General features: G+C 39.9%; 1 protein-coding gene across 2 annotated transcripts in view; it reads right to left on the bottom strand.

The window, feature by feature from the left end:
• The window catches only part of SLCO5A1 (solute carrier organic anion transporter family member 5A1), an 82,624-nt gene that overhangs the window by 18,006 nt on the left and 49,573 nt on the right, over positions 1 to 15,045 (bottom strand). For both annotated transcript variants that reach the window (XM_084306953.1, XM_084306954.1), the window contains one exon: positions 11,060 to 11,258. In XM_084306953.1, the coding sequence (XP_084163079.1) occupies positions 11,060 to 11,258 (199 nt within the window). The remainder of the gene's footprint in view (positions 1 to 11,059; positions 11,259 to 15,045) is intronic.

The following is a 15,045-nucleotide window of genomic DNA, read 5'->3' on the forward strand; positions in this document are numbered from 1 at the left end:
ACTTTCTAAGTCCTCCCATGAAGAGTTTGGTTGTATGCTCAGAACGACTGAGTTCTCATGTGCAGCTCATGGCTGGAATGAAGATTTATCCCCCCATGGCTTTGCTTTACCAGTTGTACCACTGTGGCTCAATCCAGACATGGCTAAGACCTCAGTAATGGTAGAGTCTGTATCTGTAAGATCATAGACTCTTCATCAGAATGAGGTGGAAAAAAACCTCACTGATGAAATGCTTCTCCTTGCTTCTTGTAGAAAGAAATCAGCTCTGCTTGCAACTGACTGCAGACTGTCACAGTCAGAGGTTTTGACTCAGGTTGATGAAGTTGGACAGTAACCAACTCACCCAGCTGCTGCCTTGCCTACCACATCACTTCAGTCCTGCCTAAAACAACTCTCAGGTCACTTGTAAACCACCAGCTCTAGGCACAAGCACTGAAAGGTTACCCATTTACACCCTGCCCCAAAGAAAAGACCAGGGTGACACCAGACTTTTAGCATTCCTGGATATAGTGAGGGCTTGGAGTACAAAGCAAAGGAGGAAAAGCACTAGCAGAAACAGAGTCAATCTCTTCTCTGAAAGAAAATACTAGAACCTCCTACATAACTGCATATATAAATTGTGGTCATAGACTAACAAAGTTAAAATAAAAAACTTTTAAGAAAGATAAAATGGATACTAGTTTGTTTCTTCCCAAGTTAAAAACAGACTGGCACAACTGGGCCCAGCGTAAATACAGCTGATATCACAGGTAGTAAGGTGTCCAGTCTGTATTATCTAGAACCTTCTTATTAATGAGGAAATAGGTGATGATCAAACTGTATGTTTCTGTCACATAATTGTTTTGAAAAGCCATTTACTTTTAGTAAGTAAGTTTACGTACCAAAAGTATTACTCCTGCATAATACCAGAGGGTGTTATGTTGGAAGGTATCTCAAGGTACAGACAAATTATTACCTTTCATCTGTACTATTACTGAACATGCTAGCTCAAGTACCAAAAGGAAAATAACCAATCTGCTCAGATATATATGCAGACACACCATGAAATGCAAGTTATTTTCTGCTGTCGTTATGAAGCCAAAATATAACAGACACGGACTTTTAAATAGACTGTAATATATTTATACCTATTTTTACTACACTTACCATGTTCTCCATCTTGTTTCAGGTTCCTAAATTAATTTAATAAGTGGAAAAGCAGGCATCTGCAGGGTGGTTTATTGCTGATTCAATTTTCTGCGTCTCATTTGGAATTTCATCTGGTTTCAAAGTACTGTCAGCAACATGAAGGCATTAAGCCAGTGGAAAAGTTACCTGAATGATCTTATTCATACCAATCTATTTTCAAATGACAGCCTTGGCTGAGGCTGGGGAGCCTACCTTTTATTTCCTAAATACATTTCAGTTTAATGAAATCAAGGTTCCAGAATTCTGCACCCGCACTCCCTCCTCACTGTACAAGGCTACTCCAAAAAAACGAAAACTGAAAAGCAGCTGATACTGGTTTTCACTTGAAGCTTACCTTGTTATTGAGGAAAACCATGATTTTATTACACTTTCAGAAACTGCAAACTGTAGTTTCCTGTGATGCTTAAACAGCACTTTTTTTCTGGCATTTACTCCTCAGCGTGCATCTTACCTTCTATCTCAGATGCCCTCTCGGCCTGTAAATGCTATTTGGGGCCTCAAAGTACCCAAATGTTATGCACTGCAATATTCAGTATTGCAAAACCTAAGCTCTTCTGAAGACAGAGGGCCAGTTTCAAACCATTTACTTTAGGGACTGTAGTTTGTATTATCTAAACCTGGAAGTTTTTAGTTCATCCAGGTACCAAAGGCAGAAAGGCAGGTTCTCTAAAGAATGAGGACAGCTCACAGTTCTGAAGATCTCCAAAAATTCAGAACATGGAAATGAGGCAACAAAGCTGGCTCCCTGCCTCCTCTGCAAGGGAAGGTGAACTGGGAGCTGAGACTGGCAGTAAGAGCAGATCAGAATTGGGTCCAGAGTCAGAGACCAGACAGATTCAGCCCAGTGATCACACAGCAAACCCAAGAAATTTAGGGCAGGCCCTCACTTCCAGCTTTCTTCACAATAGCTCTTCTCAGTGATGGAGCTGAACCTGGACTCAGCCAGCTGAACTCCATAATTCAGGTGCCCAAGCTCCCACACACGGGTGGGGGAAAGTGCCTCATGTCCTGATATTTTATGGGAATATGGGTGCTCACTGACAACAGTTCAGTGAATTCCTACACATGGAGCAAAAACCTGCCCCTCTGGGCTGATAGCATTCTCCAGTTACATGAACTTGTAACAGATAATACTTCTATGAAGTGGAGGAGGAAGCTTCTTCTTCTTCATCGACTCTGTAACTGCCTGAGGTGGGAATATTGGGGTTCAAGGGCCTCCCCAACCTGAACGGGTTCACACTTACACCTCCCTGATATTATTTTTATCAGCAAGCTCCAAAATGGAGTGTCCTTCCATCCTTCCTGCTGAAACTGAACCTGATCTTAATCCCATTCATGTCTCCTCATCAATGACTCTTTATTGCCACATCTGTAAGCAAAACCTAGAGCAGGGACCAGGGCCCAAAGTCAGTTCTTCCAAAGGAAATCTCCTTTCAATGTGTTTTAAAATCACATTCTTCCCTTGCTTACTCCTTCTTCTGTATCTCTATCTGTTCCTCATCTTTTTCTTCTTCCTCTTCTCCTGTATCCATTGCTGTAAAATAGCTTTAGTACCACAAAAGGAATGAAGGGCAGTCCTGTGTCAGAAGACTGAACTATGCAATAATTATGGTGCTTTCATGGACATCAGGAGTTCAGGGTCAGATTTCCTCAGACTAACTCTTTTCTGACCTCCTAGCAAAAACAGGCTATTGGGCAGTTCCCGTCTTCTCCACAACAACTGTTCAACACAGTGGCCAATGCTAATCAAAGTGGGTATCATTAGAAAACACACATCCATCCCTTCTGGATTTAGAATTATTTCAAAAGCTTCAATCCCATCTTCGAATCGCAGCAACTTAAACATCAGTACCTCCTTGCCTCAGATCATAAAATGCATAAGAACCTGTGCTTGAGCATTTGGAGAACACTGGCCAAGATACAAACCACAGCATATTTTACTGCAGTAGTCCTCAAGAAAAAGTAGCCGTACAAATCTCTGAGATTTAAGAGTTTTCGTGTAAGAGCCAGCACTTTCATCAGCATGGTTCTGGGACTCTTCAAATGCTCATGGCATCTGAACAGTGAAGAAAGCTGGTGCTTTGGGAATGCAGTTTTGGATATTTTTCAGTTATGGGTTTTATCACAGAAATGGTACCAGAACCCTTTGCTGTGCTATTAGCTTATTTTGAAAGGTTACTCTGAACACTCCGTGTGCCGTGTTTCCCCCGTGTTTAGAGCTGCAGGATGCCACAGCTCACAGCTACAGTCACCCTGGCCTTGATCCACAGATTCTGGATCCTCTCTCAGGATGCTGGCTCTGCTTAGCTCCATAGCACAGGGCTGTCACTTCTTCTTCTTCCTGCCTGATATATTTAAACTGGCTGACCTTTTCTTCAAAACTGGAAACTAAGAGTGTCCTCCATTACATCATTTATCTAGTAGTCTACTGAGAAGATATGAAAACCCGATTTCCAATTAATATTGAAGTAATCCCTACAAGGTTGAACCTGACGAAGAGGAGAGGCTGAAGGAATAAGACTTGAAGGCTTTTCCCAGGGCCTAGAATATATATATATGAAAACCCCCAAACCCAGCAGTTGCATGTGACCTTCATCTTCTTACATCTGAGTGGTGAATGGAGCCACAGGCACCATCCTACCCCATCCTGTGGTTAGTGTGCAGTCCGATCCTGAAGACCTGAATTTCTGAGAACAAATGATAGTGTGGCTCCTTGAGAATTCACAAAAACAGATAGATTGTAAGTGTGAGCTAGGTACTGAGATCCATTAGGGCATGGGTATTTGCACATGCACCATAAACAAAAATCTTGCCCTGGGAATTATGTTGGTATGCGCAGCATCTCCACAGCGGGCACCGCAGCGTAATATTGAATTAACTGCTCTGCCTTGTTTGCCCTGCTCTCAGTACTGCTCAGTGGTGCCACAGAGAGGCCATGGCCATTCCGAGCTTGCTCAAGTGGCTGCTCTAAACAGATCAGCAGATATCTCGGGAATGTTGGCACCCCCTCAGCCAGGCAGGAGCTGAAGAGGAATCTGGACTGTTTGCGTGGCTGCATCCCCGAGATGCTGTGCTCGTGCTCACAGACCGGCACTGTTTTGGAGCCCTGTGAGGGCTGCTGTTTGCTCACCTTCACGTCTGCAACACTTGAGCAAAACTGATGTAAAGGTAAACAGCAAGCATCAGATGTATTGTTTCCCAGCAACCCTATGGATGATAAGGGATGTGCTGCTCCCATCTTCTACACCCGAATAGCTTGGAGACTTGGCTGAGGAGTCAGTCTACACACGACGCCTGTCATCCATGTCATCTGTCACCTCACCTCCCATTATTAGTGACGCTACGCATTATAACTGCTGCTCAGTGGCTTCCACTTGACTCATTTTTAATGTATTTATACACCACTATTTGCTTTTGCTGAATATGCTTGTCCTCCCAGCTGTGCACTTTTGCAGCTGATCAAATGTTACTAAGTAGCTCTTAAATATTTATTGACTTGTCTACTGATCACACAAATCAGGTTCACAAATTTAGCTCTTGGAGCTCTTGGAGCTACTTTGCACTTTATGGTCTAGTTGGATGCTAACCAAAGCCTTTCTGAGTATATTCTTTCTTGAACCATAAACAAACAAGGTGCAGTTTTAGAAACAAGTTGCAGCCCTAGCAGGAAATTAAATACCTAGGACTGGTATTGGTTCTGTCGCCTTCTCAGCTATCAGCTGAAACCTGTTTCACTATATAATGCTGGATTTCAGAAGGCAATTTGCAGCAACATGTCATAGACCAGCATGCAGACTTTTCCAGTAATCTCCCAGCAGAACCTTCTCTCTGATGGAAAACACCCAAATCACCAAAACATTTCCCGGGAACATACTGATTTCAGCAGCGATGTGACAGACATTTTTCACAGAAACAAGAGAGGCAGCATTTTTGGAGTTTTGCAAGCTCATTGGCAGCTTGCTGAGCTAGATGTCCCTGGTGATAAATATCTGGGAAAAGCTGGGGTTCACAGCCTGCCCAGGGAACCCTCGTGAGGATGCCCTGGCTTCCAGCAGGGCTCCATCACCCTGCACACGCACAGAATGGGGGCATCTCTGGCTGCTGGGAAAGGCACAGCTTGGGTTCTCCTCTCCAGCCTTTCCCATCCAATTAAATGCATTCTTCTGGCCTCTTACCCCTCCTTCACATCAAAGCCTTCTCGGCAGTAGATGGGTTTGGGACAGCTTTCTGGTACCTTGCGTAGCCAACTTGAGCTGCACTGCTGAATATTACCATGACATGCAGGTTAGGAAATCAGCTGAAGAATGAAAGTGAATGAAATCAGGCATGAAAATAGTTAGAAGTATGAAACTGGAAACTGAACTGTGACCACTCTGAAAATTTACTCTTAGGGACATTTTTGTTTTGCTTGGAAGAATCCTTACATTTGCAGATATGCAAAGCAAATATGCTCAAATGAATAACAAGCTACAAATGAATGCAAGCTGTGTGTCTCCAGCTTTCATCACTCCTTGTACCTCAACAAATCGCTGTATGGTTTATTATGGGTATTTGTTTGCTTTTTTGTTGTTGTTTACAGCAAATGCCATGCACACAAAGATTTTTTTTATCTTCTCAAGAACATATAATAGACAAAATTATCCATTAGCTCTGTTTCCAAAAGCTCATTATCAGGCATTTTTAAGAGGTTCATATTTTCATCTGTATTACTCTGTACTGTATTACTCTGTACAATTACATCTGTATTCAGTCTTCAGCCATTGCTCTTTCCTCTCTTAAAGATGGGAAACTAGTGAAGGACTACAGATGCCAAGGACATGAAATCACATGTCTATGTAACCCCATTTTCATCATGTAAGATCTATATAGCTAATATATAGCACATTTTATAACACATTTCTGTGAATGCCTCTCACAGTAGTAAGTCATTTTTTTCTTGAAGGTGTATATTTTTCCAGCACTAAGCCAAACCGAAGAACTGTAATCCTGTCTTCTAACACTGAAAGGCTGCCTATTTCCCCAAAAAGAAAACAGAGCAGTAAACTCTGAATTACTGCAATGCACAGCACAGATTTACCTGCATTGGTCAGAAAAAGCAGAATTTATACACTGGAGCTAGTTAAGTCCTGCTCATGATGTGTGCTGCTGGAAAAGCAGCTTAGTTTCATTGCACCTACTGCTGTAGACACACAAGATATGTGAGAAACAGCTGCCCTGCTTGTTTCAGTGGCATGGATGCTGTCAACCTGCAGTGATGCTTCATGAGCTCCCAGAGACATCTGTCATGGAGTGAGGCACTTGTGCACACACACAGAAACAGAGACCAGCCCCAAATGACAGCATTTCCTGAACTATTCTTTCAATTGCAAGCAATGATTCTGCTCATTTCATTAAGAAGCTTTAACTGCAGGTTTGCTAAACATGCATACTGGGACAAAACCCAGAATCCCAGCTGGCAAATTGCATTTGTTCCCTTCTCAGGGAGACTGTTCTGTGTCTCTATGACACAATGCTTGTAAAGATAACAGAGAGAATACCTTTCCTAGATGTGACTGATGATAAAAGGGACTCTAGTTCCTAACACTTTGTCTAAACTCTGTTCTCCTCTCCAACTATTGTTCTGTGGAAGACTTATGGTTTAGGAATAAAAAGAAAAGGGAAAGTATAAGGCAGGATATGTCTTTAGAGCTGTGACCTGTTATTTCAGATATCCAGGCTTGGACTGGTACCTCACTGTGCTGGCAGTCTATACACAGATACTAAAAAAGAGGTGGACCCTCTTCCATGAGGCTACAATCTAAATTACATGAGGTTAAAAAAAACAATGCCTGATTATATTTTGGTAACATCTAAACAAAGAATTGGTTTGCACATGGCTTTATTAATATTTTTTTTAGATTGCTGTAGTAACCTACACTACTGAACACCAAGGAAACACAAAGAAAAGAAAACCCCTCACCCCACCACACAATTTCTCTAATGTTAATATTGGACTGTACGATAAAAAATGTTATCTTAACTTGATGGTAATATTTTTGGTTTGGTGTTGAACCTTTAAGACCAAGGACATTCTGGATCTGCAGTCTCCTTGTTGGCAAACAGCTGGAATCACAGCAATGACGCAACTTTTGTGTAGCTGTCAAACAAGGGACCCTCTCACTGCGCTAGCTAGATTCCTTCTTTGTTGTTATTGTTCTGACCCAATTAGTCACTGCTTCCAAATTATGAGATCTGATTGGACTGAAAGAGATACAAGCGTAATAGAAACCCATACTGGCGGCCCAAGAGGAAGATTTTTTTTGTTAAGTGCCTCAGTAACTCAATTACGTGTTTTAACCAAACTTTAATTACACCAAAACAACAAAAAGCAATCAGAAAGGGCCTGTTTTGATTCATTACATGCCAGAAATATGAGAGAGGGAAGTGAACTAATCCAGGAATATGTCATTATGAGTAAGGCTTCCTGGGAGTCTGTTTAGTTACCCAATATCACAAAACATAGAAAAGACAGGTCTACAAACCACTAAAGTGGCTATTCTCTTTTATTTCCCCTTTATTCAACGATGGTGAGACCACACCTGTGGTGCTGTGTCCTCATCTGGGGTCCACCTTACAGAAGAGACATGGAACTTCTGAAGAGAATCCACTCCACGTCCACTCTCAGTACCCTGCAGGATGCCAGCCTGAAACACCAACTTACTGATGTTGTTTAGCAATTGCAGATAAAGAAATCTGCTATAACTACTGAGGTTCAATTTTAAATTTATTTATTGCACTGTGATATCACTTTTCAATAAATAAGTTGCTAATTGGGGTAATTTCTGAGCATTTAGCTCTCATCGAAGTGGCTGCACATCAGAGGGACGCTTGAACTTTTTGAAAGCACTGCATGCTGTTTTTCTTCAATTTTGCTCTTTAATGCACTTTTATTCTCCTATATTAAGGTACAAATCTTAATTTTCTTCTGCAAGAAGCTGCAAGAAGACAATTCGCCGATGCAGGGCCTCCTATCTGGTTGCTAGTTATGATGTAAGAGGAGGAATGCCAAACAGCAGTTCGACATTAAGCTCTCTATACTGTGTTCAATATCAAACATGCCTTTAGAGGCAAGGCTCAGGAACTGAAAAACAGGCTCTGAAATGCTGAGATGTATAATACAGGGGTGTCCTTGACCTTCCTGATAACAGAACTGCTGATAAGGCACCAACAACGGAAAAACTGCTTGTGCCCAACATAAAACAGCAGAGAATCCTTGCATGTAGAAATGTATTCTAATCTCTGTGTGCCTCCAGGTCCCATCCACTTCCCTTCAGCTGGTACAGTCAAAAAAATACTGAGTTATGAACCATACTGAATTATAATGTATCACTGACTACATTGCTCAGTGCTGATGTGCACGTATTTCTGTTAACTAAAACCCAGCTCTTATGTGCTGGCTTATATCTCAACTCACCAAAGGCAAAGAGCTACTTTTTTGAATGTAAGAGAAAAGGAAAGGAGAACTGAACATACAAGTCCAAAGAAAATCAAGAAAGGAGAATCTCCCCTACAGTATGTCTACACTGCAGTGCAGCTGAGATCTCCAGGCTGCTGCCAGCACAAGTACCTCAGACAACAGACCTGACATTGCCAAGCTAAGGTAGAGCATTGTGCAAGACAATTTACGCTGAACCAAACAGCTCTAGTGCTTCTTGTATCTGATCTGGTGTGTTGAACTGGCTTTGATGTCCGTACACTGTGCTGTGTGCAGTGAATGAAGAACATGTTTTATTAAACCTCGGAATGAAAGCATGCTTTTTTGTTGCACGAACAATTACATTCTTTGATGTCTGAGGAGAAGAGCTCCTTAGCAAGTAAATGATTTGAAGCTATCAAATGATTGACCATGAGGAATAACAGAATGTTTACCATGTCTTATTTTCAAGATGAATTTATGAGTAGTGGTGCTTCTTTATTATTTTTTATCAGTTGATTTGATCACTGCACTAATAAAAAGTCATATAGGGCTGAGGCTGCAAACTCCTGAACCCTGCTTTATCACATGCTGGTTATTCTCAATTTCTGATGACATTACTGCCTAAGCATACCGATTTTTATACTGATTTCAAAGGCTTGATATACCTCAATATTTCACCAAATTCTGCCATTACTATGTCTCATCTCTTGTAAGTAAGAAGAATTAGATGAAGATGTAAATGAACTAATGCTACTGCACTTTCAGAACAGCTGTGGATAGACTCCTATTTCAATTCATGCATTTACTGCAAATACTATTTACCATAAAAGTGAATTAGATACTCTTACAACTCTAATGTGAGTGTTCACATACCAGTAGTTTTCCTTGACTTCAATTTTGGAATAGATTTTAATTACATAACACTTTTTCACATGCAGAGAACTACAACCTTCTCGTTAGTCAGACAGGGACATTCTCACTCACTGCACAGTTCAGTTCATTGCTATGTGAAATTTATATTTTATTTCCAATTAATTTACATTTCTTCATCTACCCCTGCAGTCTTTCAACAAACATCACCAGAAGATGGACAATTGAACTGTCCTACCCACCTTCCATCCCCATTTTCTCCTTCTTCAGCCCACTATGCTCAGATCAGGATTTATTGACCATGCTACTCCGCTCCACAGTTAGCCCACTGGCACTGAGATTTAACTCTAGGTATTAAGAACAAAAAGAATCATAGAAGCTTCCTACCGGCTCAAGACTTTTAGTTGCTGGTTTTCTTTGCATTAGTGTTTGACAGCAACTTAGTAACACACAGCAACATGCAATGCAAAATACTCTCTATGAAAAGTGTCTATTTTCTCCCTCCCTTGTTTTCCATTCTTCCTCTTTGTTTGTTATTTGGCTTGCTCACTGCCCCAGTGTAGTTTTTTCCTTATTTGATCACCCCTTTTCCTGCTCCACACTTCTTCTACAGTCTCTTCCAAAACTCAAAATGTCAGTCCAAAGCTAACCCTTAAAACTACAATATTCAAATATCTTTGATACCCAGCAACCAGCCATAAAAAAGAGGCAGACATTGTCTCAGATGTAGAAGCAAAGTGAAAAATACTGATTCAGATAAGTTTGTACTAGTCTGAAGGAAGCAATTTTGGGGAAAAGTTAATGCATTTTATAAGAAAGAAAATAAAAGCTCACGATCAATCTTCTGAGGAACTACCTTCCAGTGAAACACCTTCTCACAACTTTTACCACACTTTCTTGCTTCCAAATATCCCTAATGTTTAAAAAATAGCCTATCATGCATTTCTTGATGTCACAGCCTAAATCCCTCACTCCCATTACTTTCCCACATCCATGCCTTCTTGTTCATGACAGCCTTCTTTAAGGGTTGTAATCTGGTCAGTGTCCCTGGCAAGCAATGCCAGGGACATAAAACTTGTTAAAGGGTTCAGAAGCAGCACACATCACGAATGTCAACAGCATATGCACAAATAATTTATCCCAACTTTGGACTGAAGAAGATACTATTATGGTGATATTAAACAAACCTATTCAGAAATAATCTTTGCAATCCCTTTAGTATTTTCATAATTTTCCTGAGCAGAAAACATTTTGAAACACTATCTAAAGTTTTGGCAATCTGCACAGTATATTATTGCTGTTTTCCTGTGAAATTCACTGAAATCCGCTCTAACGCATTTTTCCATCCCTCAAAAAGGTGAGTTATTAGATAGACATCATTACAAAACAGATGTAAAATGGAAGGGCCACGTTCATATGTTCATACTACAATACTCACCGTATTCCTATTTGATCATGTGGCTTCTTCAGTACATCAGCCATCAGCATTTTTTACATTTCTTTACCAGGCTTACTGGAAAAAGCTGGTGATACAAAGATACTTACCCAGTTGTATAAGGTATATTTATTCCCCCTAGATTAATGCTTTCACATCCAACAATGAAGAGAGTTGAAAAGCACAGCAAAGACACACCACTGCAGATCATAGCCAACTTTGCAGACTCTCTCGCACCAAGTTTCAGTTTTTTGATAATGTAGCCGCCTAGGACAATACCAACACCAGCACTTGGAACAATAATCACACCTGCCAGGAAGAAATTCAAGCAACATTAAAACAGGATGTATAGAAATAGAATAAAACATAAATATTGTTTTAATTCCCTAATTAGATGACTATAAATGCTGTACTAAGATCTCCATTGTCTGATTCTCTGCTAGTTAGCAAACTGAGTCAGACTTTTCAAACCTCTGGAGTGTTGTCAAAGAATTAATGAAAGCCTCCTTATGATATTACCAGCAGCCAAAGCACTATAAGAGACCTATTGTATTTACAAGCAGAAACATTGCTTTGTATTTATTTTAGAATGGGGAGAAGGGATATGCATTGCTCCCAATTACTAAAAATATGAAGAAATCCAAATTTGGACATGGATCTTCCTCTTCTTACTCACATGATTTAGTACAGCAAAGCACAGATGTTAACCTAAGGCAGGACCCCTGAAGCCTGCCCAACTGGGAGCACGTGCAGGCAGCTGGCTGCGAATTCTGCATTCTGGTAACTTGGCTCAAGTGGAATAGCACTTTCCTACAGCAGCCCCATTCATTTCAGCACAGCCACTCAAGGTCTAACCTGATTAAACATGATTAAAGGAATTAAAATAAAGGAATTAAATCAAACACAGTAAGTTTAAGTCAAAAAAGACATGCCCATGAAATTTTTGTCACTGGTGGCAGTTTGGCTATATGACACAAGGCTGTCCTCACTTCCCAGTGCTTGAGGTGTTAAGTCATTGAATTTCTTGCGCACCTTAGCTTCTCTTGGCTTTTGCTTCTAACATGTGAGAAAGTCTTTAAATACGGTCTTTGTTAATAAAGATGTGTATATAAATTCCATATATAAATACAGAATTTGAACAACTTTGGCAGCTGCATGTAGGGAGAAGAAGCTAAATATTATAATACAAATTCTTAAAGATGTTGGTCTAGTTTCTAAAGAAGCCTGCAAGATTATCACTTGAAAATATCTTTAATATTATCACAAAGCAATAATATTCTCATATAATATTCTCATTCTCTGCTACTTTGTATAAAGGTGAAGGAGACATTACATTTATCAAAATGTTGAGATTGAGAAAGCAAAAATAAGAGGTAAAAATAGTTGCTGCCTTAATTATACTTCCATCACCAATGACATTATAAAGTAAAATGTCATTTCATGAGGAAGATTCTTAATAACAACCCTTCACAGAATCAAAAACAGTTTCAAAAGAGCAGAATTTAAATTTATAAGCCTTTCTAGGAGAATTAAATGATTTCACAAAGTTCAAATCTGTTACCTCTCTCAAGTTTCAATGCCTGGAATATGAACAAGGGAAACAGATGCCAATCCTTTCACTTGCACTGAAAACCTTCTCTTCTGACTGTGGTAACTCAGCCATCTAAGCCTGCCATGCAGGCTCTGCTCTAAGAAGTCCACATCAGAGAAGCCCACGTACCCAACGAAGGAAGACTGGGATCATTTGTGATGGCTTCTGAAACACCCATGTCAGATGAACCAAATTTCATGGACCAAATCCTTGGTTACACTAGCTATGTGAATTAAAGATATACCTCAATATAAGGGATTATTGGATATAATTAAACTTTGTATTTTATTAGTCCTTCCACCTTACAACTTAGCTTTGAGTTCTTAACATCTTCTGGACCTGAATTTATCTTCTCTTTCATATTCTCTTGAGGGCACGTATGTTAGAAAAGCCTTTCATTAGGTGTGAGACTGTGTGTCTATGTCTAGTGTCTTGTCAAAACTGGGCATGTAAGTATTTTGTGAGGCATTTGGTTAGTGGCTGTTCTGTTAGTGAGTTATACTGCACTGCTGTTTGCAGACATCCTCTGCCACAAAGAGATTAGAACATAAAAAAGATTAGAACATAAATAAAGAGGAGATGAGCAGGAACAAACTGCCTGCCTAGGCTGTCTATCATTCAGGAGGATGAAAAGGTAAGGGCAAACCTACACAGAGGATGCATAAAGAGAAATTCCTCTACGCAAACTATAGCAGGGGATGGAAAAGCCTTTCTGGGAGAAACTGGAAAGACAGAAACAGATTTATCTGCTTGTGGTGAAAGCAGCAGCTCATTCCTTCCTGCATGTCAGGAAGGCTGAGAAGTTCCCTTGCCCCAAGTACAAATTCTTCATCCCTATGCTCCTCTCCTTTCCTGCAGGGGATGTAAAATCAGAAGTGATATACTGTCAAGGGAACGCTGCTGCTACAGTGCACTTCAAGGAGAGCTTACAGGGCAAAGCAAAGCATGTACATCTAATCAGGACACACATTCTTCATTTTCAAAGCCATTTAAAGGAATAAAGCTTAAGATCTGATTCTATGCTGTTGCACTGCACTTTCCTTCATTTTATAATGACAGTTTGGCTTACAGGAATTGTGCATGTGCCAAAAAGCCTCCTTGCTACAGTGCTCCAAGGCAGTATTAGCTTTCAGTCAGCAATTTTCAGGCTTTGTCCTTTTTTGCTGTTGTCAGCTGCAACACTTGAGGCTTTCCACAGTGGCAAAAGATGATATTAACAGATACTAATAGTCTGGTACCAGAAAACTGCAATATCTGCTAAGAGGGATACACTTCCAAAGAGAATACTGTAGAGATTTTCAATCCAATTCTGTCTGAGATAATGTGCTATACCATTTCTAGAGCTAAAGGGAGATCCAACCTATTTGTAACCAGCTTAGCACAAGTTACCAGAGCAGGGCTTTATAATATAGCAGCTCTTCCAACTACAAATTATTTTTACTCTCTTTTTCACAAGTAAATCTTCTATCAAAGCACTAGAAATTTTAACCGTATTTGTCTAATATCTACCTGCAACCTGAAGTCAAAGTTAATTTGGGAGTAAATCAAGGAGGCTGAATGCCACCTGCTCTACACATGGAAAATAAAATTCCAAACAAGACAAGACTGCAGCACAAACTGCACAAGTTAAAGATATGAAATTTGACACATGGCATTTTTGCTGCTGATTAATGCCATGTTTGGTTAAAAATAGAAACAAATTAATTAATTCTAGCTAATTAAGGAATTGCTGCTTATGAATTGCGATGGAAAATGACCAATATAAAATTTATATCAGTCACATAAGATTCAGCAAGGCAATGTATATATAAAGTATGGATCCAGTAGTACAAATAAATTGTAAGTCCTCCTTCTGCAAACCAGAAAATTTTAGAAACTGAACATATTTATTAGATTAACTAATAGAAATCTCATGCAAAATCTTGTTTCCTTTTCCAATTTTTCCTAGAAAAATAATTTATAAAATTAATAACAACTGTTGACATTCGTGCTAAGTTTAGGAGTTGGGGATGTGGAAGCAGTGCTCACTTGTCCATGTTGAACATACAGCCTGAGCTATTTCATCTTCTTCTGGTGCCTTAAAATAGTCTTTATCTATTAATTTCTAACAGGTCAAACTACACATCCCAACAACACGGGGGAATCTTCACATCCTCAATAGGGTCACATTCTTTCCTCTTCTTATAATGTGCTGGTTGTTGAATGTTTTGTCTGGTAACCAAGTTTCTGTCTTAACCTGAGAATGACATGAGTTACAGAGCAGCAATCCCATTAAGACTCATTACAGCAAAACTCCTGTGCATGTGTAGCTACATTAAACTTCAAATAGAATCATGGCTCCATCAATCAAATTTTCTTCCTTAGATACAGAATACAGGGATTTCATGCCCCGAAAAAAATCTCATCCCAGCAAATTCTCAAACAGAAGTCACCTCATGGTGCTTCTCTGATGCTTCTCCTCAACACTCTAGAGAGATTTCTTGTGTATCTTTCAGCCACTGTAGG

Source organism: Netta rufina (assembly GCF_964035555.1).
Source record: "Netta rufina genome assembly, chromosome: 2".
In the NCBI taxonomy this organism is placed as follows: Eukaryota; Metazoa; Chordata; class Aves; order Anseriformes; family Anatidae; genus Netta; species Netta rufina.